The following is a 27,416-nucleotide window of genomic DNA, read 5'->3' as shown; positions in this document are numbered from 1 at the left end:
CGGGGTAGCTGGCTTGAGAGGGGGGCGGGGGGGTAGGGGGGGGGAGGGTGGGAGATTTTCCACACGATCCCAAAGCTGGGCAGCTTGAGCCCAATGGTCACTGGCTTGAGCAAGGGGACATTGGCATGGCCCTAGTCAAGACACATATGAGGCCCTGGCCAGTTGGGTCAGTGGTAGAGCGTCAGCCTGGCGTGCAGAAGTCCCGGGTTCAATTCCCGGCCAGGGCACACAGGGGAAGCGCCCATCTGCTTCTCCACCCCTCCCCCTCTCCTTCCTCTCTGTCTCTCTCTTCCCCTCCCGCAGCCGAGGCTCCATTGGAGCAAGGATGGCCCGGGCGCTGGGGATGGCTCCTTGGCTTCTGCCCCAGGCGCTAGAGTGGCTCTGGTTGCAACAGAGCGACGCCCTGGAGGGGCAGAGCATCGCCCCCGGTGGGCAGAGCGTCGGCCCCTGGTGCCCTGGTGGGCATGCCAAGTGGATCCCGGTTGGGTGCATGCGGGAGTCTGTCTGACTGTCTCTCCCTGTTTCCAGCTTCAGAAAAATACAAAAAAAAAAAAAAAAAGACACATATGAGAAGCTCAATGTACAACTGACATGAAAGCAACTACAAGTTGAGGCTTCTTGCCCTCTCTCTCTCTCTCAAAAAAAATAAGAAACTATTTTATATTTTAGGTCCTGGCCAGGTAGCACTGTTTGATTAGTGTTATCCCCATTCACCAGGATTGCAGGTTTGATCCCCAGTCAGGGCACATATACATATAAGAAGCAACAGATAAATGCATAAATATTAAGTGGAAGAATAAATTGATGTTTCTCTCTCTCTCCAATCAATAAAAAAAATTTTTTTAAAGAAACTTTTAAAGTGAGGATGTAGTGCCCTTTACTTTTCATTTTCTTCTATTTTTCTGTTTCAATTTTCTACCCAGGTATTCAAAAAAACCATGCAAATTAAGAAACATGTAATTATTTTATGCTCATTATTTTTCATTTCTGGCTTCTGGGTTTTATGGTCTACTTAGAAAGAAAGAACTTCCACCACTCTAACGTTCTACATAATTCACTCATGTTTTCTTCTGGTACTTTTACAGTTTCACCTTCATTTAAGTCTACATTCCACCTGGAATTTATCTGGGTATTAGGGATGAGGTGGAATGACAGCTTCCCCCACACATACCAAATTTCTGCCAGTTGTCATAAAACCACTTATCTGAGAATTAATAACTGGACCCACTATTTGAAACATCACCTTTATTATAAACTAAATCCCATCTATATGTTGGTGGATTTTATACTCTATTCTGTTCTATTTCTACATCAAAAACAAACTGTTTAATTAGTATAGCTTTATAAGGTATTATACTATTTAGTGGGGCTGGTTTTCCCTTAAGTCTTTTCCAAAATAAAGATTATTTGTCCATATTACCTTTACTATTTTTGTCAAAAGAAAAAAATATATTTAAATGAACCAGGTAGTCCCAAGGTAGCAAATACATAAAAGTTATTCTTTCATAAATGATGCTAAGAAGTTTACTCAATTTCTTTGCTTTCTTTGCAACAATTAGAAAGTAAAAATTAGCTCTTAATCAACAGAACTGACAACTAAAACTTTAGTCAGTTTTCAGTGATAAGGAAGCACAAGCCCACCCCTGCTTAGGGGAACAGCTGTCTCTATGAACTGGCCGTTCTGCAGTCCTCTTGACCACTTCACTCTGTACCAGTCCTTCCCACTGCGATGCTCCAATCACATTGGCCCGAGTTTTGTTTTCTGAATACACCAAAGCTGGGCCTGCCTTACGACCATGTGCACGTACTGTTTACTATTCCTTGAATGGCTGGCTTCTTAATTTCATTCATAATTTGGCTCAAGTAACTTGTCAATGAGTAACTCATATAATGAGTTGTACTGCTCCCCGAGATAGAGTGACATCTCTCGGTTTTAAATTTTATAACACTTATTACAGCCGAAACTATTTATTTTACTAGTTTATTTATTGTCTGTCTCACACATTAAAATGCAATCCCACAAAAACAGAAAATTTGTTCATTTGTTCACTGCTGTATTCCCAGTGCCTAGCAAATTCTGGACAGTCAACATATGTTGAATGAAGAAATGAACAGATACCTAGGATTCATGCCAGTGAGTAGGATGGGGCACCGTAAGAAAGGAGGTCGGTATAGAACCAAAAGCGCACACTTTCATAATCACCTGCAAAACTTTCTAGCATACTCCTGGTTAACCCGGATGAAGCCAGCACACTGCTGGAATGACTTCGGACCCAGTCCTTTCACTTTCTTCAGCTGTTCTCGGTTGATGAAGGGCCCATTTTTCTCTCGCCATTCAATTATATTTTTGGCTCGGTTGGCATTGAGTCCTGCAATATGCCTTAAAAACATGAATAAAATAAGAAATGTGACAGATATACTAGTTCCAACAGTATCAAAAGAAAAGCTCTCATCTGAAAAGACTATGATATAAAAAAATTATATCATAAAAATTGCAGTTACACATTGTCATATGTCTCTAAGTTAAATTAATTTTTAAAAGGGGGGGGATTAAATTGAAAGACAAAGTGAGAAAGAGTTGCCCAAGGAGAGAAGGAAAACAGAAAGCAAAACAATGACACGACCAGTAGAACCATAAAGATGCTGTACGCTAGTTAGCACTGGTGCAAGAAAAAGGGCTGTTCCCCACAGTATCTCCACATTACTCACTCCCTGCATTTCTAAATCAAGTAGTACTTCTGCCTATTCCTATCTACCTTACAAGATGAGTTAATCAGCCTGTTGTCATTAATGCAAAAACTTGAACTATAGAAAGGTTACTTATCCATGAATGTCATGGTTAGTACAAAAATATGAAAACTACAGTATATAATTAGGTAGTTTGTTTGGTGTTAATAAAAATATTACCATTCAAGAGAATTTTAATTCTATTATAGAATTCTATATGTGGAATTACGAATGCTTATAGCTATGAAGAAAAGTAATATCTTAAAATGTAAGGGATATTTTTTACAAAAAGCTAAGAACTATATGATTTCACATATAGGTGGGATATAACACTGACACTTATGAACACAGATAAAAGCGAAGTGGTTACCAGGGAGAGAAGGAGGTGGGAGAGGAGCATGGGGGGAAGGGTGTAAAGAGGAAGAAATATATGGTGACGGAAAATGATTTGACTTTGGGAAATGGGCATACAACATTATCAACAGTTCAAATGCTATAGAGATGTTCACGTGAAACCTATATACTCTTATTGATCAATGTCACCCCTTTAAATTTAATTTTCTAAATAAAAAAAAGGTAAAGAAATGTAAAGAATATTTTCCGCTATATCCATTTCAAAGGAAAAAGGTCCAGATCTTTTCTAGAGTTCCAGAATTTTCTGCTGCATCTTCAGACTTGTGTAATAAATGCAAACTATGAAAAAAGCAGCTCTTTCATAGCCCCAGAAAAAAAAAGACAAAGTATATATGATGTGATTATAGTACAATGAAGATTTTGATGTGAGAGTTGCAGAATCAATGTCAATTATATGGTACTCATACCTGGACCCTCAGAATTTGTCCTTTGGTTACTGCCAACTTTGACAGATGAATGTAAGAGACTAAACTAATAAAAAATATCTACTCTCATGTTGTGAGAAATAGCTCTTTTCCATGTTAACCTCATTTAAATTCTATTAGTGACACTAATGCACTCAAAAGTAGCCATATGCTCTTTGCTTTAGATTTGCAGTATTAAAATAATTCTTTTCTTAGACAATGTCTTCCCTTCTGACTGATTGCCTAAAGCAATGTATGAACTCATAGATTTTCTATACTTGACAACTTTACACATGTGCCCCCTTGTTCTAATTGGATAGCCAGTTAAACTCAAGATTCTATGATCTTCAGCCACAGATTTCTTGTCTCACCTTAAAAGAACTTCTGAACAGATGTTAATATCCACGCCCACAAAGCTGACACATTCTTCTACAACACTGTCCAGTGTTGCCTTGAGTAAAGTCTGGGATACATCATGCTTAAAAGACAAAAATCAAAAATCAATAAAAAATAAAGAACAAAATTCCTAGACTATTCCATTACTTTGTCTGTATCCCTGGCAGAGACACAGCGTAGTAAGTTTCTCATAAACATACTGTTAGCAGATGTAATTTAGCTGAATCTAAGGAATGTGTGTATTCCTTACTCTCAAATTACTCATACACTTCACTCAAATATAATAGCACTAACATTTTTCCCTTTTCCGAAATCCTGCTTAATTATAGGAGGGGTTCTCAAACTTGAGCTTGCCATCAAAATCACCCACAGGGCTTGCTGCTGGTCCCATATCCAGATTTCTGATTCAATAGGACTGGTAAGTGGCCTGAAAATCTCTATTCCAACAACCTCCCCAGTAATGCTGTTGCCAGGAGCATACTTTGAGACATACATTCATTCACTGCCTTGTGGTGCTATCTTCACTTGCATATGTATTCCCTTAGTTCTTCTTAAGAGAGTTATATTATAATAGGAAGCAACACACTAATATTCAGTAAGTTTGACAGTAAATCAAACTCTCATTTCATCGAATTGAAGATACTACTGCTTATAAGAAATACTATTATTTTATACCACTAAGAAGATACACTGATAATTAACAATGATGCAATGCTCTCTATTAATTTAACTTTTATTTTGTAAATATTAAAAGAGCTCTTTTAGACTTATTTAGAAAGTTTTGAAATCAAATTTCATGCACAGATAAAGAAGAAAATATAAATAGTCTATGCAGGTTAAGGTATTCCCACAAGTTCTCCACATTCAGCATCCAACTCTTCTCCATCACTTCTTTGCTCAGAATCAAAGATGTCCAAGTTTTTCCATACAAAATGTCTTTAACGTTATCAAGAACTTTGATAATGTAGCATTTCTTAGAAGAGGAATATTCTATAGTTTCTGGGATTTTCTTTCAAGCGTTAGATGTTCATTATGTAAGTTTTGATAGTACTCCCATCCTACTCTTAACAGAAAGTATCAACAGAAGCAATTTTGTACAGCAACAAAATCCATATTCTTACTTTAAAATTTCTGAAATGTTTTATTGTTAAATGATTTGATGACTAAACCTGTTAAGTTTCAGGATTAACAATCAAGCTCACAGAGAAAATACACCATGATTTCCCACAGAGCCAATGGCAACTGTGGGACACCACTAAGTAAAAAGTGCACCCTGGTTTCAGAGATGTTAAAGTGCAAGAAAATGTGCATCTTAGAAGTGATGAAATGTGGTATTTGAAAGAGAATATTTATTGGCTAATTAAAGCCAGATTACCAGAATGAATAATTCATAGTACACTTGCTGCTATTCATAATTCTTTTTTTTTTTTCTTTTTTTTTTTTTGGTGAGAGGCAGAGAGAGACAGAGAGAGGGACAGATAGGGACAGACAGGAAGGTTGAGAGATGAGAAGCATCAATTCTTCCTTGCAGCATCTTAGGTGTTCATTGATTGCTTTCTCATATGTGCCGTGACTGGGGGGCTACAGCAGACTGAGTAACCCCTTGCTCAAGCCAGCGACCTTGGGCTCAATCTGGTGAGCCTTGCTCAAACCAGATGAGCCCACACTCAAGCTGGCGACCTTGGGGTTTCAAACCGAGGTCTTCCGCATTCCAGTTTGCCGCTCTATCCACTGTGCCACTGCTGGTCAGGCGCTGCTATTCATAATTCTAAAATTAAAGATACTCTAGTTGTTTGTTGTTCCCAGATATAAAACTGGGGGTCAGCATCCTTCTCTTTTCCAGATATCTCAAGGAAACAAGGATAGGATTGATAACCTTAAACTCTCAGGAAGACAATATAATAAATAGGCCCCTACATACTGTGATTACAATATTATCACTTAGTAACAGCAGAAGCTTTTATTCTGAAGACTGAAGGGTGGTACAGCACTACTTTGTATTTCAGAGATAACCTAGTTAGTAACTATGCAGGCCACAGCTAAAACATTTAAATGTAATTTCAAAAAGCTAATGAGCAAACAATCATGAAAAAGATCACAAAGAAAAACCTAAGATCTCACTGAGAATCTGATTGCTTTTAAGCTACAGCTTTTAAGAAGCTGGAGTCTTTATCTAAATAGATGAGATGCAGCAAAATGAAAAGGGCTTAAAAAACGAGAGTAAGAGACAGGTGATACATAGAGGCGAGGAAAACAATAGCAACAATAAAAACTATTTGAGGGAAGAAAACTAAACAAACAGGAAAAACTAAGAGTAATGGTTGGGAGCCATTAGAATAAAGACAAACAGCTCCACCTACTTGAAAGCACACTAGATGCTTGAGATATTTAAGTGAGGAACAGTCTCTATAGCAGACAATCTTGGTTGCCTATCCCACCTCTGGCCTCTAACCCCTTTTCTCCCTCCAAACAGAAGCCTGACTGCATTTCATGCATCTACCCTACCTCTGTGAGGCCATATGCTTGGTGAAAGCTTGCCCCATCTCTGGCAGATGATAATGACTGGTTTAAAACCAGTGGTTTTCAAATTGAGGGTTGGGACCAATTAGTGAGCCATAAAGTTAATTTGGTGGCTTGCCACCAGCATAAAATAATCATGAAAGAAATAGAATAGACCACATAGAGCATGTTGTATATATCCTTAACGTGGAATGAAGAGTGCAATAAATAGTGCAGCCAACTGAGACTATCATCTGAAAGGAATACATAAATGGGTCAGGAACATGTGTTTTGTTCACTGATATCTTATTTGATTTTCTGACAAATGATCATTTTAACCACTAATTAATGAAGAAGTTAAAGAAGAACTTTTCAGAGTTATGAAGCAAAATATCAAAAAATGTATGGGGCCCTGGTTGGTTGGCACAGTGGATAGAGTATCGGCCTGGCCTATGGATGTCCCGGGTTTGATCCTCCATCAGGACACACAAAAGAAATGACCAACTGCTTCTCTTCCCCTCCCTATCCTCTTTTCTCACTCTTCCCCTCTCTCAGCCAGTGGCTCAACTGGTTCGAACATTGGCCCCAAGCACTGAAGATAGCCTGGTTGGTCCAAGTGTCTGCCTCAGGTGCTGAGAATAGCTTGGTTTATCCAAGCATTGCACCCAGACAGAGGATGCCACGTGGATCCTGGTTAGGGTGCATGTAAATATGAGAAGTTTTTCATTTTTTGGCAAGATGCTGATTCTTTCAATCAAGTTTAGTTCCAAACTTTCAGTGTATTTTTCAGAAAGAATGTTAATTGACCATAACATTTTTCAAATTATTAGCAATTATAATATTTTAATTGGGTTAGTACAAGTTGTCCTTAAAGAAAATCAATTTAAACTTCGAAGAAAAATGAAAATGATGCAAGCTCAACCACCAGACTGGGAAGTGTTAATAATGGCAGACAAAACTGAGGGGAAATACTCACTAAATCAGCAATCTTTAACTTAGGTTGGGCCATATTTTACATAGAAAAAAACAACAACAACTATAAGTCTTCAAAAAAAAGTGACATTAAAAATGATTTTACAAATACACAAAATAATAAAAACTGACAGATGTATTACTGGTAATAATGTTCTTCTAGATATCAGACTAAAACCTTCAAAATTAAAAACCCAAACCAAACCAAACCAACCAAGCAAGCAAACAAACAAAAAACCCCACTTGAAATGTCTATACTAGAATGGCTAAAGACGAAAGAATACCAACTCCTGGGAAGAAAGTGAAGAGACCGGAATGCTGAAAATATCAGCATGATAAATAAATTTTAGGTCAGATTTGCAAGGCAATTCAATGGAGGATTTATTTTGTATGGTTTAAATATAACATAATAACAAAATCAGACATACACAATCTAAAAATGCATTATTATTCAATATAAATTAAATAAGGTAAATTGCAGAAGAATAAAAAAATGGACAGATGCGTAAAAACACAGAAATTGTCAAAACTGACTCAAGAAGAAATAAGAAAATATGATCAGACCTATAACAAGTAAAAAGATTCAATCAGTAATCAAAAATCTCCCATCAAAGGAAAGTCTAGGATGAGAGTTCTTCATTGATGAATTCTACCAAATAAAGAAGAATTAACACTAATTCTTCTGAAACTCTTCCAGAAAATAAAAAGGAACACTTCCTACCTCACTCCATGAAACCAGTATAACCCTGATATCGAAATCAAACAAAGATAACCACCAGGAAAAAAAAAAAGGTTTTCTTCCCACACACAAAAACTACAGACCAATATTACTTATGAATATAGGTGCAAAAATCCCCAACAAAATACTAGTAAACCAAAGCTAACAGCACATTAAAAGGCTTAAACACCATGACATAAATATTATTCATTCAGTATATGTGCACTCAGGAACCAGATACATGTTCTTTTCCTTTGAGAAATAATCTCTCTTGGCATTTTAAAACTTTTAATTTTGCAATAACCTCAAATTTAGAAAAAAACTTTTAGTTAAGAGTAGAAAAAGAATCTCCTTACAGCTTCATTTAGATAAATACTTCAGTGTGTATTTCCAAATACCAAGGACTCTGTCTTACATACCACTGTATAATTATAAAGTTAGGAAAGTTACCACTGATGTAACATTATTACTTAATGCACAGCACATACTCAGCTTTCACCAACTGTCCCGATTCTACATTATACAATAGCATTTCCATCCCAGTCCAGAATTCAATCCATATTCACACATTGCATTTACTTATCTTTTTATATTTTGTTTTAGGCAGCTTTCAAGACGGTTCCCTGATATTCAACTCCTAGTACTCATGTACTTATGTAATCCTTTCTCCTTGAGTCTAGAATTCACTGATGATTCTTGTCTGTATCAATTATCACTAAACTTATTTACCGCTCAAATGACTAAGTTGTGTGAAAAGTATTTTCCATCTTTATGCAATCAAAAATTTTAAAAACCGGGCTTAATAGTGTACTATTAAGTGCTCAATGTCCCATGGACATTGGAACATATTCATGGACAGCTTATACCTCTAAATTAAATTAAATCTTTCCTAATTTTGTATTTAAGGGTTAAAAATCCCTGTATTTAAATATAAATAAAAATAAAATAGCGTTTAGCTTTATCACAGATAGTAAGGATAAGTATTTTCAGAAGTTGTTATTTTGAATTATGTTTAATTGTATAAAGAGATATATGCATATACACAAATATACTGCTCACAAAAATTAGGGGATATTTTATAGCTTCATGTTCATTTTGAAATATCCCCTAATTTTTGTGAGCAGTATATTTATGTGATGGGTATAACCATGGTATGAAATGTATTTCCTGCTATGTGTTGTGATCACCAGTTATGAAAAATAATGATCTAGGACAATTATAGTGGTACCCATTACATTTATTCAATTATGGAAAATGAAAAGTATAAATCTGCTGGGGGTTTCAGAAAGATTTCACTGCTCTTAAATACAAACCTCTATGAAGAGCTGGACTTTTATTCTTTCAATTCAAGAATAACTGCTGGAACCAAGGTAAACATTGTAATCATGTGACTGGCACTAGTCTGGGGACACAGCGGAGTCACTGAGCATGGCAGGTGGCACACAAGGAAGAACTCTAGTTCTTCATGATACTCTTGAAATCCAATTGTATTAACTAGTTCTAGAGTCAACCTTCCTCTGATGTTCTTGTAATATTTTCTTACTGTTTAATAAATTTACTATTGTTTAAGCCACTAGGAATTGGGATTTCTAATGTCTTTCTAACTGAAACAAATAATTTTATCTAGGGGTTTAAAGTCTAGTAGGAAGATGACAATAAAAACAATAACCATACTATAAAAAAATCCTTGATATTTTACTGTCAGGCATTGCTATAAGACTTTATGATATTATCTAATTTAATCCTCACAATTATATATAATATGTATATTATTTCAGGTAGTGTCTTCATATATAAGATTTTATTCTAAGGAAACAGTAAGACATATGTGAAAAGGTGTGTGTGTGCGTACATGTGTTCACGTGTGTGTATTCAATTTAAAAATTTACCCAGAGGAGAATTATACAAATAAATTATAAAACAGACACATGTGAACTATTAAGAAGTCATTAAAAAGTATCAGGTAAGGTAAAAGACATTTTACCAAAATACTTCTCTCTCTCTCTCTCTCACACACACACACACACAAGTCAAAGATAACATACTGAGTTGAAATATTTTTTAATTCCTCTAACAGCTAAATTTCTACAAGGATTGCTGTCATCAATAATCCTGGATTTTACCTAAATTCTTCCCCAACATTTTGCTTAGAAAACTACTAAAGGGTGAACACTGTTTTCTTTCTTTCTTTTTCTTTTTTTCTTCAGATTTTATTTATTGATGAGAGAGAGAGAGAGAGAGAGAGAGAGAAAGAGAGAGAGAGAGAAGGGGAGGGACGAGGAGTGGGAAGCATCCACTTGTTGCCTGGACTGGGCAAGACCAGGATTTAGAACTGGCAACCTCAGTATTCCAGGCTGAAGTCCACCCACTGCGCCACCACAGGTCAGGCAAGTTAACACTATTTTCTAAAAGTAAAATTCATATATGTTTAGGGGAGGAAATACTGAACAAAGTTCAATATTGTCCCCATAATAATGTCTTCAACATTAATTTGGGTGCACTGATTTTGTCATTCTAAAAACTTTTCTAAGCAACTATTATATACTAGACACCGTGCTCATTTGCTAGGTGCTGAAAGTACAGGAAAAAGCATATGCACTACATGTCTTCAAGAAGCTCAGCTTACACTTGTTGAAAGCTCATTTGTGACACACTGCGCTATTGGCAGTCACAGTATCAGAGACAAGAGGATCCCAAGACTGACTATGCTAATTGTCAAAGACTTGAAGCCAGGAAAAATGAATTGTTCCATTTTTTAAGTTACCTAACTCTGAATTTTTTGGCAAGTTATTTGAATTGTATAAACAGTTCATTTTGAATTCAAGAAAATATTGTTTGGACCATTATATTTTTATCTAAATTTTATAAGATTTTTAAGAAGGAATATAAACAGTCATTTATGCTAGTCAGCTTCTTTGAGGTCAGAATCCACATTTTTATTGTTACTCTACCACAAGCTTCCGAAGAATTGCTGCTCTTCTCTTTTCTGTCCTGAAGCACTAAAATTATCTCACAATTATTTTTTAAAAGTCCTTCCAGATGAAACATTGTCTGTGGACTACAGCTACAGCAACAAAATTTCATGGTGCATATTCCATATTAAACTTTTAAGTTTATTCGCCAGTGGTTTTCTGATGTAGTATTTTTGAGTATTTTCTTTAGCAATTTTCACTCACTTGTGTCCCTTCCTGTCTCTATTGCCAAAATACAAAATGTAGTTAGAAACTACAGATGCAAAAAAACTTTACAGGGAAAGCTAACTTCAAATAAAGCAAGTTCATTTCCTCATCTTGCATCTATTTTTCTTTGACTGACATGTGACAGTTTAAGAGTAATCCAAGAGAGAATGTGTTGAATGACCCATGAATGACAGCTGACAGAAGAACAGAAAACATTTGAGAACACAGAATATATGTGCTTAAGGGTAGCTCCTGCTCCAATTCTTGAAATCCAGTACACAATAGGTCTTTACAGACCCCCTTTAAAGATTAAAGCAGTGGTTCTCAAACTTTTTGAAGTCGGGGCACATTTAAAATCCTACAAATAATTGTAGGTGCACTATATACAAATTTCTGAGAAATATGTTATAATAATTAAGTCAAATATTAAAGAAAAAAAATAGAAAGTCCAAGCGTGCTTTTATGGTAAACGAAATAAATACGACAAAATTAAATTTATTCTGACATTAAATAACATTTTTATGTTACATTTCTTGAGTTATGCTTTTTAGAATTCATAAAGAGGGGTTAAAAAGTAAAAAAACAACAAAAAATTATCTTTACACACACACACACATTCTTAGTAAGATTTAGTAAATTCGGCAGGTCCTGGTGTGAATGTGTTTTTTCATTCTTGTGTTTATGAGAAACAGGAGCCTGATGTGTCCTAGCATTTCTTCAATGTTTGGGCATATATTTGAAAGGCAAACTCTCATTTCCTCGTCAATACATTGAAGAATTCCTCTCTTGAGTTGAGTGCAGAAATACCCCCCTCCCCATACATATCATTTTAACTTTACACCAAACAAAGGATAAAAGAAAGCCTCCAGTCTTTCCGGGGGACATGGGAGGTAGTGTAAACAATCCAGCACCACAGCATAACAGCCTTTAGCAACCTAATCAGGCAAGTGAGGTGGGGGGTTGGGCAGACTGTCAGCTTACAGTCAATTCCCCACACCTCTGTTCCCCCAAAATCTAAACTCTAAAACCCTGTTCATTTTTTGGTCCCCAACAGCCACATATTTCTCTGGAATAACATAGAGCGCACCTGGAATTCTCTAGGATGCACCAGTGCGCCCTGGCACAGACTTTGAGAACCACTGGACTAAGGCAACGTTCAGCATTATAAAAGACTGTATTTAATTTTAAAACAACTTTTGTTTTCTAGCTCTAATAGATCACAGGTATTTACATATAATGGGACAAATATTCTTGAACAAGATTAAAAAAATATTTCTTCATAAGCACATTCTGTTTAAACCATTTTTTTTTCACGCTAGCAGAACAATTTCATTTTTTAAATGTACAAACAATACAATGAGCAACTCATTGTACCTATGGGACTCTAGGATTAAGACAGCAAAGGGCATTATTAGTCTTTCAGCACTGGAGGGATTTTCTAGATCTGGAAACATCAAGTATGGCCAGTGGTCATAAGAGGAAAGAAACAACACAGGAAGAGATTCTCTTGGTAAATCCTCCTCCTCTGACAAAGAACATGGAAAGTGTGCTGAAGACTACTTTATTGGTATCTCACTATTTAGGCACCCAGTTTACATTAACTTGTGCTATTTAACCTCAATCAATTTATTCAAATTACTTGACAGAAAGATCCCCGAGACAATAATTGTCTTCTTTGTTCTGCACAAGACAAATGGAAACTCATTTTAAAAACCTAACCTTCCACCCTGACTCCAAGGTAAGAGTTTCCCCCAATCCTCAGGCATGGATCTACTGAGAGGTTTCAAAGGAGTGCCCACAGTTGTTCAGTGAGGTCTCCCCCGTCTGAATGGATGGCCAGAACCCCTATGTTCCCAGGGCACTGTATAGCCTTGGGAATCACTACTCAGATCACAAAGCTCCATCAGCTTTTCTGTGCTTGGATTATAAATGTGCACCTTAACATCTGGTCAAAGACGTTTTTGAAAGAAACAAGACTTCTACTTTTAGCTATGATGGAGTAATTGGTACCAGAACTCTTTCCTCACAACAAACAACTATAAAATTGGCAAAATATTTGGAAACTAAGTCTCTATGTTAGACAACAGGTACTGCAGGACAATGACCACAGAGATAGGGGAACTACACAATTTTCCATGATCTGTTTGAGGACACTTTATAGACTGTGGCACAGGGAGGCGGGACAAGCAGAGTACAGCAGTCTTACTGAGCTGGGGAAGAAGATATGAGTTCAGAACTGCTAAAATGACTGGAATTTTAAGAGTAAAATACTAGAAAGAATGGGACTACAGAGATTTGTATGAGACCCTTTAAGTATTTGGCTAAATTCTAAGCTGCATACACCAAGGGCACTAGAACAAGACTGTATAAGACCCGGCAGAAAACAGCTGTCTGGAAGTTGTGGGCTATATAGGGGGCCTTCAGGTTATGACACAGGTCTGTTCCTACAACAGTGACATAACCTGAATTCTGGCATAAGGTGAAACACACCCTAGTCTGTCACTTACCTACGCTAATACAGTTGTAAAATCATAATCTAGAACATAAAAACACAACCAAGCCATAGAAAAAGGAAAAGGACATAAATATACTGCGCTGTACATTGTACTATGGTAACAGAAATGACAAAAAATGAGTGTGGCCTGACCTGTGGTGGCGCAGTGGATAAAGCGTCGACCTGGAATGCTGAGGTTGCCGGTTCAAAACCCTGGCCTTGCCCAGTCAAGGCACATATGAGAGTTGAAGCTTCCTGCTCCTCCCCCCCTTCTCTCTCTCTCTCTCTCTCTCTCTCTCTCTCTCTCTCTCTCTCTCTCTCTCTCTCCCCCTTCTAAAAAAAATAAATAAATAAATAAGTGTAAAAAAAATGCCTTACCTTTATTCCTGTGGTTGGCTTGCACACTGGAAGGGGCATTGCAAGGTAGGAGAGAGTGACCTATTGGGAAGAGGAAGCTGGAGAGGCAGGAGAACCTGCAGAAGGTGCTGGAGCTACTTGGCAGGTGAATCAGGATTGCCTAAGGAGCACACAGGAGACGCTGGAGATGATATTACTTGTACTACAGGTGTTTCATCTTGAGAAGCAGCTAATATAGAGAGTACAAGATCTGTTGCAGACCTCTCTACCTTCTAAAAGAATTGTTCCAGGCTAGTTTGGAAGGTTGATGACTTCTCTTTCAAAATCTGCCAATAGCATTGCAAGGCATCCCCAAAACATTCACACCTCAATTTTTTTTAGGTTTCTTTGGGAGTGAGCATCGTATGTTGAGACTGTCGTAACCCGAGGACCCCCTGCACAGAGATTCCTGAGATTGCATAGAGTTGAAGACATAGGATGTTCTACCAGTCATAGTGGGGAGACTTCACTGAACACCAGATACTCTACTGAAGCCTCAGAAAGGCCAGGCCTTAAAAATGAAGCTATTCTAGTCCTGGAGTAAATAATACTTTACACTCAATCTAACAAAGTTTCTAAAACAATCCTTATCCAGATGGTTTCACTGGTATATTCCATCAAATATTTGAGGAGGAAATTATAGCAATTCTCTACAATTCTTTCCAGAAGACAGAAGCAGCTTCATTCAAAATAGCCAAAACAGAGACATTCTTCAGTAGGTGAGTGGATAAACTGTGGTAAATCAAGAAAATTTAATATTATTATGTGCTAAAAAAAATGTGCTGTCAAGCCATGAAAATATAAGGAAGAACCATAAAGGCATATTATTATGTGAAAGAAGTCAATCTAAAAAGGCTGCATACTGTACGATTCCAACTCTTAACACATTCTGGGAAAGGCAAAACTATGTAGATAATAAAAAGATCTGTTTGCCAGGGGTTAGAGGTGAAGGAGGGAGAAATCAGCACAGAACAGAGAATTTTGGGGGTAGTAAAACTATTCTGTATGATACTCTAAATGATAGATACCTGTCATTTTACATTTGTCAAAACTCAAAAATACAGCCTGACCAGGCGGTGGCGCAGTGGATAGAGCATCGGACTGGGATGCCGAGGACCCAGGTTCGAGACCCCAAGGTTGCCAGCTTGAGCGCGGGCTCATCTGGTTTGAGCAAAGTTCACCAGCTTGGACCCAAGGTCGCTGGCTCGAGCAAGGGGTTACTCGGTCTGCTGAAGGCCCGCAGTCAGGGCACATATGAGAAAGCAATCAATGAACAACTAAAGTGCCACAACAAAAAACTGATGATTGATGCTTCTCATCTCTCTCTGTTCCTGTCTCTCTGTCCCTATCTATCCCTCTCTCTGACTCTCTGTCTCTGTTAAAAAATAATAATAATAATAATTTTAAAAAAATACACAACACCAAGACTGAACCTTAATATAATCTATGAACTTTGGGTGATAATAATGTGTCAATATACAGTCACTGGTTGTTAACACTTTGGGGGGCATGTTGATAGTAGGAGAGATTGTGAATATGTGGGAGTCAGTAGGGATTACTTTCCACTCACTATTATTGTGAACCTAAAAACTGTTCAAAAAATAAATGTCTGTAAAGTTTAAAGTTTATTTTAAAAACAATAACAATTCTTACAAGATTCAATCTGATCTAACAGTAAATTAACTGACTGCCCTATGAAAAGTCAACCCTCTTAAAAAAAACAAAAACAAAATGTATACTCTCAATAACCTAACATCCACAATGTCCAACACACAATAAAAAATAACTAGACATACAAAGAAGCCTGCAAATCTGGCCCATAACAGAGTGGTGGTTGAGAACAGGCAGTGAAATCAACCTAGGATAACCCAGATATTAAAAATAGTAGATAAGAACTTTAAAGCAGCTCCAAGACTTAAAGGAAAAAACAGTCATAAATGACTCAATGAAAAATAGCAGCAGAGAAATGGAAGATATAATTTTTTAATGGAAATTCTGAACCTGAGAACTTAGAATCTATTAAGTAAAAATTTTACTGGACAGCTTTAAGAGCAGATTGGAAGTGAGCAGAAGAAAGGGTAGATGAACATGAATGAAGTTCAACAGAAATTATCCTATCTAAAGATTAGAGAGAAAGCAGAGAGAAAGAAAAAAGCAGATAATCAGTCACCTGTGGGAGAATACTGAAATATCTAAATATGTGTAAGCAGAGAAGAGAAAATAGGGTAGATAAATATTTGAAGAGGCAATGGCCAAAATTTCCTAAATATTTTGAAAAACACAATATATAGATACAAGAAACTAAGTAAATTTCAAGAAGGATAAATACAAAGAAAACCATACCTAGGTATATTATATTCAACCACTGGAAAACAAAGAGAAAGAAAATAGTGAAAGTTAGCATAAAGAAAGAACACATTACAAATGGATGAAGAACAATATAAAAAATGGCTAACTTCTTATCAGAAACAACACAGGCCAGAAGACAATGAAATTACATCTTTAAAGTACAACATTATAAAAGTAAAAAATACATATCAGTCCAAAATTCTATACCTTTCAAAGATGAAAAAAGAGGCATTTTCAGGTAAATAAGAACTCATTGCCAGCAGACCTGCACTCCAAAAAAAAAAAAAAATGTAGTTAAAAGGAATTCTTCAAGCCAAAGAAAATTGACACTAGATGGTTAATATGTATATGTGTCTGTGTATGGATGTGTTAGGTTTACTTAAAAGACACATGATCATTTAAAGCAAAAATCATAGCACTACACTTCGGGATTTATATATATGAAAACAATCACTCAAAGAATGGAGGTGGTATAATATTAAGTCTAAGAAGACTGAAAAGACAAGAATATAAATTACAATCTCTAGGGTAACCACTAAAAATAATGCAAAGAAGTACAGGTAGAGTCTATAGGAATATTAAAATGGAAAAAGTTTTTCCAAAACTGCCAAAAGAACAGAGGGCAGAAAGGCAGATGGGCATATAGGAAACAAAGAGTAAAACAGCAAACCTTAACTCAACCATATCAATGCACAAAATGTTAATGAAGTAAATGCTTCAATTAAAAGACAAAGATTATCAATCAAGACATACAAAGATATAACTATGTGCTGTCTACAAGATACATAGAGTAAATATATAAGAAAGGAGTAAGTTGAAAATAACAGGATGGGAAACATATACCAGGCAAACATGAAGACTACAAAGACTAGAATGGCTATATTGATATCAGTCAAGAAAGACTTCATCACAAATACTACCAAATAATATGTGTATAGCCTAATTACAGAGCTTCAAAACACTTGTGCAATACAACTACTAAGTATTTACCTGAGGGAAAATTTTATAGTATGCCCTCCCAAACCTTGTATAAGAATATTACAGCAGCTTTATTCATTAAAAGTCAAACTAGAAATGGCTTGGGTGTCCATCAATAAGAGAATGGATTAAAAAATGGGACATATGCCCTGGCTGGTGTCTCAGTAGACAGAGTGTCGGCCTGGCATATGGATGTCCTGAGTTTGATTCCCAGCCAGGGCACACAGGTGAAGCAACCATCTGCTTCTCTCCCCCCTTTTCCTTCTTCCCCTACTGCAGCCAGTGGCTTGAATGGTTCGAGTGTGGCCCCAGACGCTGAGGATAGCTTGGTTGTTCTGAATGCATCAGCTTTAAGCACTAAAAATAGCTGGGTACTATAAAGCATTGACCCCAGATGGGGTTGCCAGGGGGATCCTGTTTGGGGTCAATGCAGTAGTCTGCCTCACTATCTCTCCTCCTCTTCCCTAAGAAAAGAAAAATGACACGTCTGCATACTGTAATACTATTCGACAATAAAAAACTCCTCATATATGCAAAAACATGCATGAATCTCACAGACATTAGGTTGAAGAACTTGGGTGCAATGAGATACACATTGTATGGTTTCCTTTATGTTAATTCCCAGAACAGACAAAAGTAATGTATGGTGAAAAAATCAGAACAGCGATCTCTGGGATAACAGAATTGTTCTACATCTTAATAAATGTGGGTTATGGATTTGTTAAAACTCGCTGCACTGTATCACAACCCTTTTCTGTATGTAGATTACACCTAAAAAAACTAAAAACCAAATCAAATCTTAGCTTATGAACTATTAAGGCAGATAAGCATTTTAGAAGGGAACCATGATGTTCCTAACTACAGATCTCTCTCTGCCTCCACAGCCCAAGAACAGGTGGCTGGGGTACAAAATAGAGACCACTCCTGGTTTTTTTGTACTTTGGAATCTGATTGTAGATGGCCTCCCCAGATGTCTCATCTCCTGAACCTGAAAGGTAATTCTTTTCTCCTCAGTCTAGACCAGGGGTCTCAAATTCAACTCAGCATGTGGGCCGCAGAGCAAGATCACAGCCATTCGGTGGGCCGCACTAGGTCTACAAAAGGCAACTGTTACGCAACACTTTTCTCACTGCAGTTGAAAACAAAAAAAAATCAGTACAACAAGCACAATCGTACATGCAGTTTACTCAGTGTCACAAAACAACCAGAAACTGTAGTTCGCATCACAACTGCTGTTAACTAAGCTAATATCTAGCTAGGATGCTAGAGAAATGAAAAATACAAGTAGGCCCCTAGGCTTACTTAATTTTATCCAAAATATTTTGAACTTCGTGGATTAGTCTGCGGGCCGCACAAAATTGTTCGGCGGGCCGCGAGTTTGAGACCCCTGGTCTAGACCGTCATTTCCAAGGCCAGAAGCCTTCTGAGCATCGCTTCAGTAGACTACATGGAAACTTAGTTAACGGAAAAAGAGTGTGCAGTTAGACGGCACAAGCTTGCTAGTTAGAACATAAGATACCCTCCTGCTTTAAAAAGTCTCCCATGATGATGAAAATCTCAACAAAATGTATAACTTCTTTATGAAACATGAAGCTACAAAATGAGTCTTTTCATATGCTATCATAAGAGGCCAGTGTTTAAATCTTAATCTAGTCTGGTTTTCATTCTGTCTTCTAGTAGGTGCTCTTATGTCCTCTAGTGGATACAGGTCGATATGGTGGAGGAAAGACAGGGGCAACATTGGCTAAGTAAAAGTCCATAAATCTTAAATGCCTGCCTTGCTCACATACTTTTCCAAACTAATGCCTAAATTATCATAAATAAAGAAAAACATTAACACATCTGAACCAGACCACACCAATCTGCCCCGTGTGTGTGGTCATGTATAGGGCCTGCATTAAAACATAATTCCTGACTATGACACATACATGAACAGATGCATACCAATTAGCTACATATTTTGACCCAACATAATACAAAGAAGTCAACATTTCCATTGTAAGCCTCTATTTTTTTTAGAGATTTATAGCTTAGCCATAAAAGTGGACTTTAGAAAAACTTAGGGTGCAAAAATTTAGCCACAAGAGAGAAATTTCCCTTCTAATAAAAACCCATGTGTAGAAAATCTGATCCAAGACTACTCTGTGTGTATGTGTGTGCATGAGATAGAGAGATCCTTGTGCACAGAAATTTTGACAGCCTTGTGTTTAAACTGTTTGGGGGGGGGGGGAGGGAGAGAGGTTAGGGATAAAAGGGAGTACTAATGCAAAGAAATAAAAAAGGTTTTTTCCTACCCAAATTTCGGAAACTAGGTTCCATGTTAATATTTCCAGTAGTTCTAAGGATCCATCTTCCCTCCCCAAATTCACACACATATACTCATATGTGGCTGCACATCAACTGGTCCCAGTCCATTAATATTACAGACAGTAAATTTTTCCCAATTAGACCTGAGGCCAGCACAGAACACACATAGTGTGTTTCCACGGAGCTGAAGTTTTAACATGAAAAGGTATGTATGGTTCCCTCGTTTGCATGTCCGGTCTTCACATGACTGTGTCAACAGAGAGCCCAGGAGGAGCTCCACAGGATATGAAATAATCACTCCACACTCAACCTCCTGCATTGGTGGGAGTGAAGACAGAGCTGTGAAACTCTGTCCCTCAAACCTTATCCCCATTTCTTATTTTATCTTTATCTCCAGTACTTGCTATCATTTGCTGCACACAGGTTTGGTGTGTGTGTGACTAAAGTCAGGTTGGCAAGTGGATATGGACTTTGGAGTTCAGAGACTCTTCTGTAGTGAAGTATTCTGGGTATGAACTGTCTAGCATGCAAAAAGGAGGAACATAATAACACCTAACACCTTGGGAAGGAGGCAAAGTGTAGGGAAAGGGTTTAGCATCATCAAGGGACAGAAGTAGAAATGTACATACTAGAGACAGTTACAGAAATGGAAAGCTTAATATAATTCCTTGCAGTTGCTATATGCAATCAATTCTGAAATTCATCTAAAAAAGGGAGGTGATAACTACCTTCTTGTTTTTACAAAAAGTGCTGCCTGCAGAATCCTTTTCATGTACATCTAGCAACTGTCATTAGATGAGGTGCTTAATCTTTAGTGACAGATACTTTGTAAATGTCTACGATAGGGCTGAATTTTCAAGAAGGAATTCATAATTTGGTGCAGTTGTTATTACCACAAGGGGGCAAAATATAGTGTTACAGAGAAGCTATACTAAGCTGTCAAAATTCTTCAAAATCCCTGTACAAGAAAATCCATTTTATAGTAATAACACCAGAAAATAATTACATTGGATGCTAATAGGCATCTGGAATTTTATAACACTAACTTAATTAATCCTTACACCTGTAGTTGCTATTACTGTTACAGTATCTCCATTTTACAGAGGAGGAAAGTGAGGCACAGAGGGAGGTTATGTAAGTTGCCCAGAGTCAAACTGCCAGGATGTAGCTGAATACATAGGGTCAATCTCTTGAGCCTAAGCTTTTTTTAACTTTTTTTTTTTTTCTGTATTTTTCTGAAGCTGGAAACGGGGAGAGACAGTCAGACAGACTCCCGCATGCGCCCGACCGGGATCCACCCGGCACGCCCACCAGGGGCGTTGCTCTGCCCACCAGGGGACGATGCTCTGCCCTCCGGGGCATCGCTCCGCCGCGACCAGAGCCACTCTAGCGCCTGGGGTAGAGGCCAAGGAGCCATCCCCAGCGCCCGGGCCATCTTTGCTCCAATGGAGCCTTGGCTGCGGGAGGGGAAGAGAGAGACAGAGAGGAAGGAGGGGGGCGGGGTGGAGAAGCAAATGGGTGCTTCTCTTATGTGCCCTGGCCGGGAATTGAACCTGGGTCCCCCGCACGCCAGGCCGATGCTCCACCACTGAGCCAACCGGCCAGGGCCGAGCCTAAGCTTTTAAACACTATGCCCCCATGTTTCATATAAGTGGGATTGCTTAATCTAGCAATACACATTCCACCGCTCTTGCTTGGGTTGGAAAGACCACTTACTTCACCTATTATCTTTTATAAAGGGAAGTTTTGTAACAATTAGGAATAATTTTTTTTGTTTGTTTAAAAGATAATATTTTAAATTCACTTATAAGGCTTACCATGACTAAACATGTTCTGACATAACAGACATAATTCTTAAATTCTGTATCATGTTGTTCTTATTACAAATCTTATATAAATGGTACCAATGCCTATGCAATAACAACAACAACAAAAAAGATAGGAGATGTCTGAAAAAACTACATGGCAACTTGCTCTGACAGGGCACTGGCTTTTCTATTACAAAACTATAATTTACCTTCTCCTGTCCCCATCCTCTCCAAATTTTCTATTCTTCTGTCACTAAGATCAATTACAGCACTTTATTTGATACTCTGAAAATAATTCTATTTTGCCACTTACCTAGCTCAGCTACAAATGACTGCTGCATTTCCTTCTCAAGAGAAACAAGACTGCGCTGGAACCCTCCCACTTCTGGCGGTTCCTTCACAGTGGCAGAACTGAAGTATGGGATTAGGACCTAAGTATGTCCTACTCATGTACCAGAATCAGGGAAAAAGTTCTCCTTCTTTCTCCTCTGGGTAACTTAATAGTTCTAATGAGGTTCTGCTTTTGATTTTAAACAACTGTATTTTTAAAAAATGTAGAACTCCAAGGTTTTATGATTAGTACTGATTAGTACCTCCCTTTTGTTGGCAAACACCGTAGAAGAAGAAAAATGATGTCCAAAGTTCTACTGAAATCTCAATATTTTAGGACTTTAAAAGGCCTTCAAGAGATCATATATAGGGGGCTCCAGGGTAATGGCACTGTTCCGTTCCTACAACAGTGACACAACCTGAATTTTGGTGTAAGTCAAAATACACCCTAGCCTAAGTCACTTTGCTATCCTAACAGTTGTAAAATCATAATCTAGAACAGTGGTAGTCAACCTGGTCCCTACTGCCCACTAGTGGGTGTTCCAGCTTTCATGGTGGGCGGTAGCGGAGCAACTAAAGTATAAATAAAAAGATAGATTTAACTATAGTAAGTTGTTTTATAAAGATTTATTCTGCCAAACAGTGAAAATCCAACATAAAGTACTTGGTAAGTAATTATTATTATATGCTTTAACTTGCTGTAACTCTGCTTTATAAATTTTATAAAGTAAAGTTACTTCCCTACTTTATAAATTACCATTACTGTGGAACTGATGGACGGTTAGAAAATTTTACTACTAACAAGATACAAAAGTGGCCCTGGCTGGTTGGCTCAGTGGTAGAGCGTCAGTCAGCCTGGCGTGCAGGAGTCCCGGGTTCGATTCCCAGCCAGGGCATACAGGAGAAGTACCCATCTGCTTCTCCACCCCTCCTTCTCTCCTTCCTCTCTGTCTCTCTCTTCCCCTCCCGCAGCCAAGGCTCCACTGGAGCAAAGTTGGCCTGGGCGCTGAGGATGGCTCTGTGGCCTTTGCCTCAGGCGCTAGAATGGCTCTGGTTGCAACAGAGCAACGCCCCAGATGGGCAGAACATCGCCCCCTGGTGGGCGTGCCGGGTGGATCCCGGTTGGGCGCATGTGGGAATCTGTCTGACTGCCTCCCCGTTTCAAACTTCGGAAAAATACAAAAAAAAAAAAGAAAGAAAGAAAAAAGATACAAAAGTGGGCAGTAGGTATAGAAAGGTTGACTACCCCTGATCTAGAACATAACACAACTAAGCCACAAGAAAAGGAAAAGGACATAAATATACTGTATTGTACACTGTACTGTGTATTCGTCCACCACGCACAACCAAACTTGTTCTCCCCTGTAGTTTTTAAGTGTGATGTTAACTGCACAAATTGAAGCACTCATATCTCAATTTTTAAAAGTTTTTATGTGAGTGAGCATTGTAAATTAGAAATGTCGTATGTCAAGACTCGTAACCTGAGAACCTCTGTATAGTATAACCCTTCAATTCATAGATGAGAAAATCTAAACACAAAGAAACTGAATCGTGATTAAAGTTAGGATAGTCTTTATATGTTACTGTATCTTCTACCACTAATAAGAACTACAATTTGAGTTTCCTCACTTTGGTTTTTCTATAGCCACATTTCAAAAGAAGACAACATTTTCTTTATCTAGCAAACACCTGAAGACACAAAAGAAGAAAGTTGAAAATTACTAATTGAAATACAGTATGATGAGTTACAATGGTTCTCAAATGTCAGTTCTGGCCAAGTTTTCAGTGGTCAATACAAAAATGAGAAAAAGAATAATGTGAAAGTTTACCAACAAGATACAAGTATGCCATTTAAACAACTGTCCTTTACTATATAATTATAGCATTCCTATTTCGCTGCTAAAATAGTTTTTTCCATTGTATTTGTGTGAGAAGAAAAATAACTGAAATATGTCAGTTCTCCAAATTCCTACAACATTGGTACCTACTGCAGTGCAACAAATTACCCCCAAAGATAGCAGCTTAAACAACAAACACTTATTAACTTGTATAGCCTCTGAGGGTCAGGAATCCAGGAGCAGCTTAGCTGGTTGGCTCTGGCCCTCATGAGTGGCTCTCATAAGGTTGCATTTAAGATGTTGGTTGGACTGAAATCATCGGAACACCTGAGCAGGTTGAGGGATCTGTTTCCAAGATGGCTCACTGATATCACTGTTGGCAGGAAGCCCGAGTCGCTCAGGTACCATTAGCCAGAGGCTTCAGTTCCTCTCCTGACGGCTCTTAGGCTGCTCAGGACGTGAAAGTTGGCTTCCCCCATGGTGAATGATCCAGGAGAACACAGGCATCCAAGACAGAACCACATGCCTTTTATAACTTAATCTTAGAAGTGACATACCTGTACTTCTCCCACATTCTACTGGACACAAAGACTAGCACCAAGGAGGCAGGAATTATTGGGGTCCAACTTGGAGACTACTAGGACCATAAATTCTTTAAAAAATTATTTTACTAGTCCATCACATCAAAAGTCTAGGAACTTCTGTAGAAAGGACATATAAGATCATTGTTTTAGTTAAAACTAAAACACCAACTAGTGGCAGAGATGTCACAATTTTCTAGGTTTCAATTTCTTTAGAAAATAAGGGGCTGATTTGATAGTCTCTTAAATACCTCTCACTGTCAATGTACAACAATTCTAACTAGAAATTATAATAATGCTGATATTGACAAAGTTGAAAACTGTCCAAGGTCACTAGGCTAGTAAATGGTGGAGCCAAAATCTGAATTTCAGACAGATGGACTACAGAGAGCTCATGCTGTCTTAAGGTTAGGGAAAAAATAAAAATGAAAGGTAGTGAGAGAGACTAAGCAAGTCAAAAAACATCTTGCTGCTTTATTCTATTCAACTGTAAAAGAGAGACCAACCTCATCTCATCCCTACAAGCACTTAATAAATACAAAATTATCTGCTTTACTGTTACAGAGTTAGGAAAATAGAATGGCCCACTTCATGAAACCTGTCTTCCTATCAACTGATAATACAGTAATGCTTTGTGTAATGTAAACTTTCTGTTGTAAAATCATCATGCTTATGATAATGTTATGGCATCACTTCCAGATGACTCTGGTAAAGAACATCTACAGTCCAGGAAACTTCTGAGCAGGCTTGAAATGAAGGTGGGATGGTGATCATTTTTAATTTTGGCATGTTCTTTCCTTTATTATTTCTTTTTCTGAAGAACTACTCTTAATTTCCTGGGGAAACATAGTAATAGTTTAGCTTTTAATAAGTCCAATACTTGTTAATAACTTAGAGAGAAACAGCAAATACTATGCAAATAAGTAACAAAAGACCATACTACAATGGCTTAAAGTTCTTCATTCTTTTCTTTTAGTTGAAAAATAATAATATTCATATGCTAAATGGCATCAATTGTTTTTTTCCCCCTGATTTTCTCTGAATGTACTTCACAGTTCCCGAGATACTAATGCTCTTTTACACCAGAATCAGAAGCCACTAGGGGAACTCCTTTGGTATCAGCAAGAAACAAGGAAAATCCATGATCCTGTGACTGCTCAGTGCTCAGTAAAGGCAACGATCTGGTATAGAAGTCAGCAGGGAAGAATCGTGTTCCACACCTAACATCATACTCAACAGTAAAAAGCTAAAAGCTTTTCCTCTAAAAATTAGGAACAAGACAAGCATGCCCTCTCTCACTACTTTTATTCAACAGAGAATTGAAAGTCCTAGCTACAGCAATTAGACAAGAAAAAAAATAAAATAAAGGGCATTCAATTGGAAAGAATAGAGTAAAACAGTCAGTACTTGCAGATGACATGACACTATACACAGAAAACCCTAAAGACTCCACCAAAAAACTATTAGAACTAATGAATGAATTTGGGAAATTTGTAGATTACAGAATGAACATATGGAAATTGGTTTTATTTCTATACACTTATAATGGATAATCAGAAAGAGAAATTTTTAAAAATCCCATTCACAATCAAATAAAAAAGAATAAAATATCTGGAATAAATTTAACTGAGAAGGTGAAAAACTTATTCTTTGAATACTATATGATGTTGATGAAAGAAACTGAATACAACACATAAAAGGATATACTGTGCCCATGTGTTAAAGGAATATCATTAAAATACCCATACTACCCAAAGAAAATTACAGATTTCAATGTAATCCATATCAAAATACCAATGGCATTTTTCACAGAACTAGATCAAAGAATCCTTAAATTTATATGAAACTAGAAAAGATCCTGAATAGCCAAAGCAATCTTGAGAAAGAACAAAGTTGAAGGTATTATGCTCCCTAATTTAAAACCACACTACAAAGCTATAGTAATCAAAACAGTATGGTACTAGCACAAACACAGACTCATAGATCTAGACATAAACCCACAGTGTTATGATCAATTAATCTACATAGGGGGAGGCAAGAATATACAGTGGGGAAAAGATAGTTTCTTCAATATTGGGAGATGGAAAAATTGGCCAGATACACACACAACAAATCAAAATAAAACTAAACTACTTTCTTATACAATGTACAAAACTAAATTTAAAATAAATTAAAGACAAATGCAAGTCCTGAAACCATAAAACTCCTAGAAGAAAACATAGGTAGTAAACTCTTTGACATTGGTCTTAGGAATACTTTTTTTGGATATGTCTCCTTGGGCAATGACAACCAAAGCAAAAATAAACAAATGGAACTATAAATATCAAACTAAACAGTTTGTGCATAGTGAGAAAAACCATCAACAAAATGAAAAGTCAACTAATGGAATGAGAAAAGATATTTGCAAATTATGTATCTGACAAGGGGTTAATATCCAAAATATATAGAGAACTCAAACAATCCAACATAAAAAACACCTAATTAAAAAATGGGCAGATAGCCTGACCAGGCAGTGGAGCAGTGGATAGAGCATCAAACTGGGATGCAGAGGACCCAGGTTCTAGACCCCGAGGTCGCCAGATTGAGCGTTGGCTCATCTGCTTTGAACAAGAGCCCAAGGGGTTGCTCGGTCTGCTGGAGGCCCACGGTCAAGGCACATATGGGAGAGCAATCAATGAAAGATGTTGCAATGCTCAATGAAAAACTAATGATTGATGCTTCTCATCTCTCTCCATTCCTGTCTGCCTATCCCTGTCTATCCCTCTCTCTGACTCACTCTCTGTCTCTGTAAAAAAAAAAAAAAAAAAAAAATTTTAAAAAATGGGCAGATGTTCTAAGTAGGCATTTCTACAAAGAGGATATATAGATGGTCAACAGATACATGAAAAGATGCTCACTATCACTAATCAGGGATATGCAAATCAAAACCACATTGAGCTATCACCTCACACCTATCAGAATGACTATTATCAATAATAGCAAATAACAAGCTTTGGTATGGATATAGAGAAAAGGGAACCCTTATG

General features: G+C 37.4%; 1 protein-coding gene across 2 annotated transcripts in view; it reads right to left on the bottom strand.

Moving 5' to 3' along the window:
* The window catches only part of SRBD1 (S1 RNA binding domain 1), a 203,522-nt gene that overhangs the window by 35,056 nt on the left and 141,050 nt on the right, over window positions 1–27,416 (bottom strand). For both annotated transcript variants that reach the window (XM_066378352.1, XM_066378353.1), the window contains exons 17-18: window positions 3,917–4,023; window positions 2,204–2,380 (exon numbers count right to left, since the gene is read on the bottom strand). In XM_066378352.1, the coding sequence (XP_066234449.1) occupies window positions 2,204–2,380; window positions 3,917–4,023 (284 nt within the window). The remainder of the gene's footprint in view (window positions 1–2,203; window positions 2,381–3,916; window positions 4,024–27,416) is intronic.

This window comes from Saccopteryx leptura, chromosome 3, assembly GCF_036850995.1.
Source record: "Saccopteryx leptura isolate mSacLep1 chromosome 3, mSacLep1_pri_phased_curated, whole genome shotgun sequence".
Classification (NCBI taxonomy): domain Eukaryota; kingdom Metazoa; phylum Chordata; class Mammalia; order Chiroptera; family Emballonuridae; genus Saccopteryx; species Saccopteryx leptura.
Note: the sequence above shows the minus strand (reverse complement) of the source record. Positions and strands in the feature narration are given on the sequence as shown.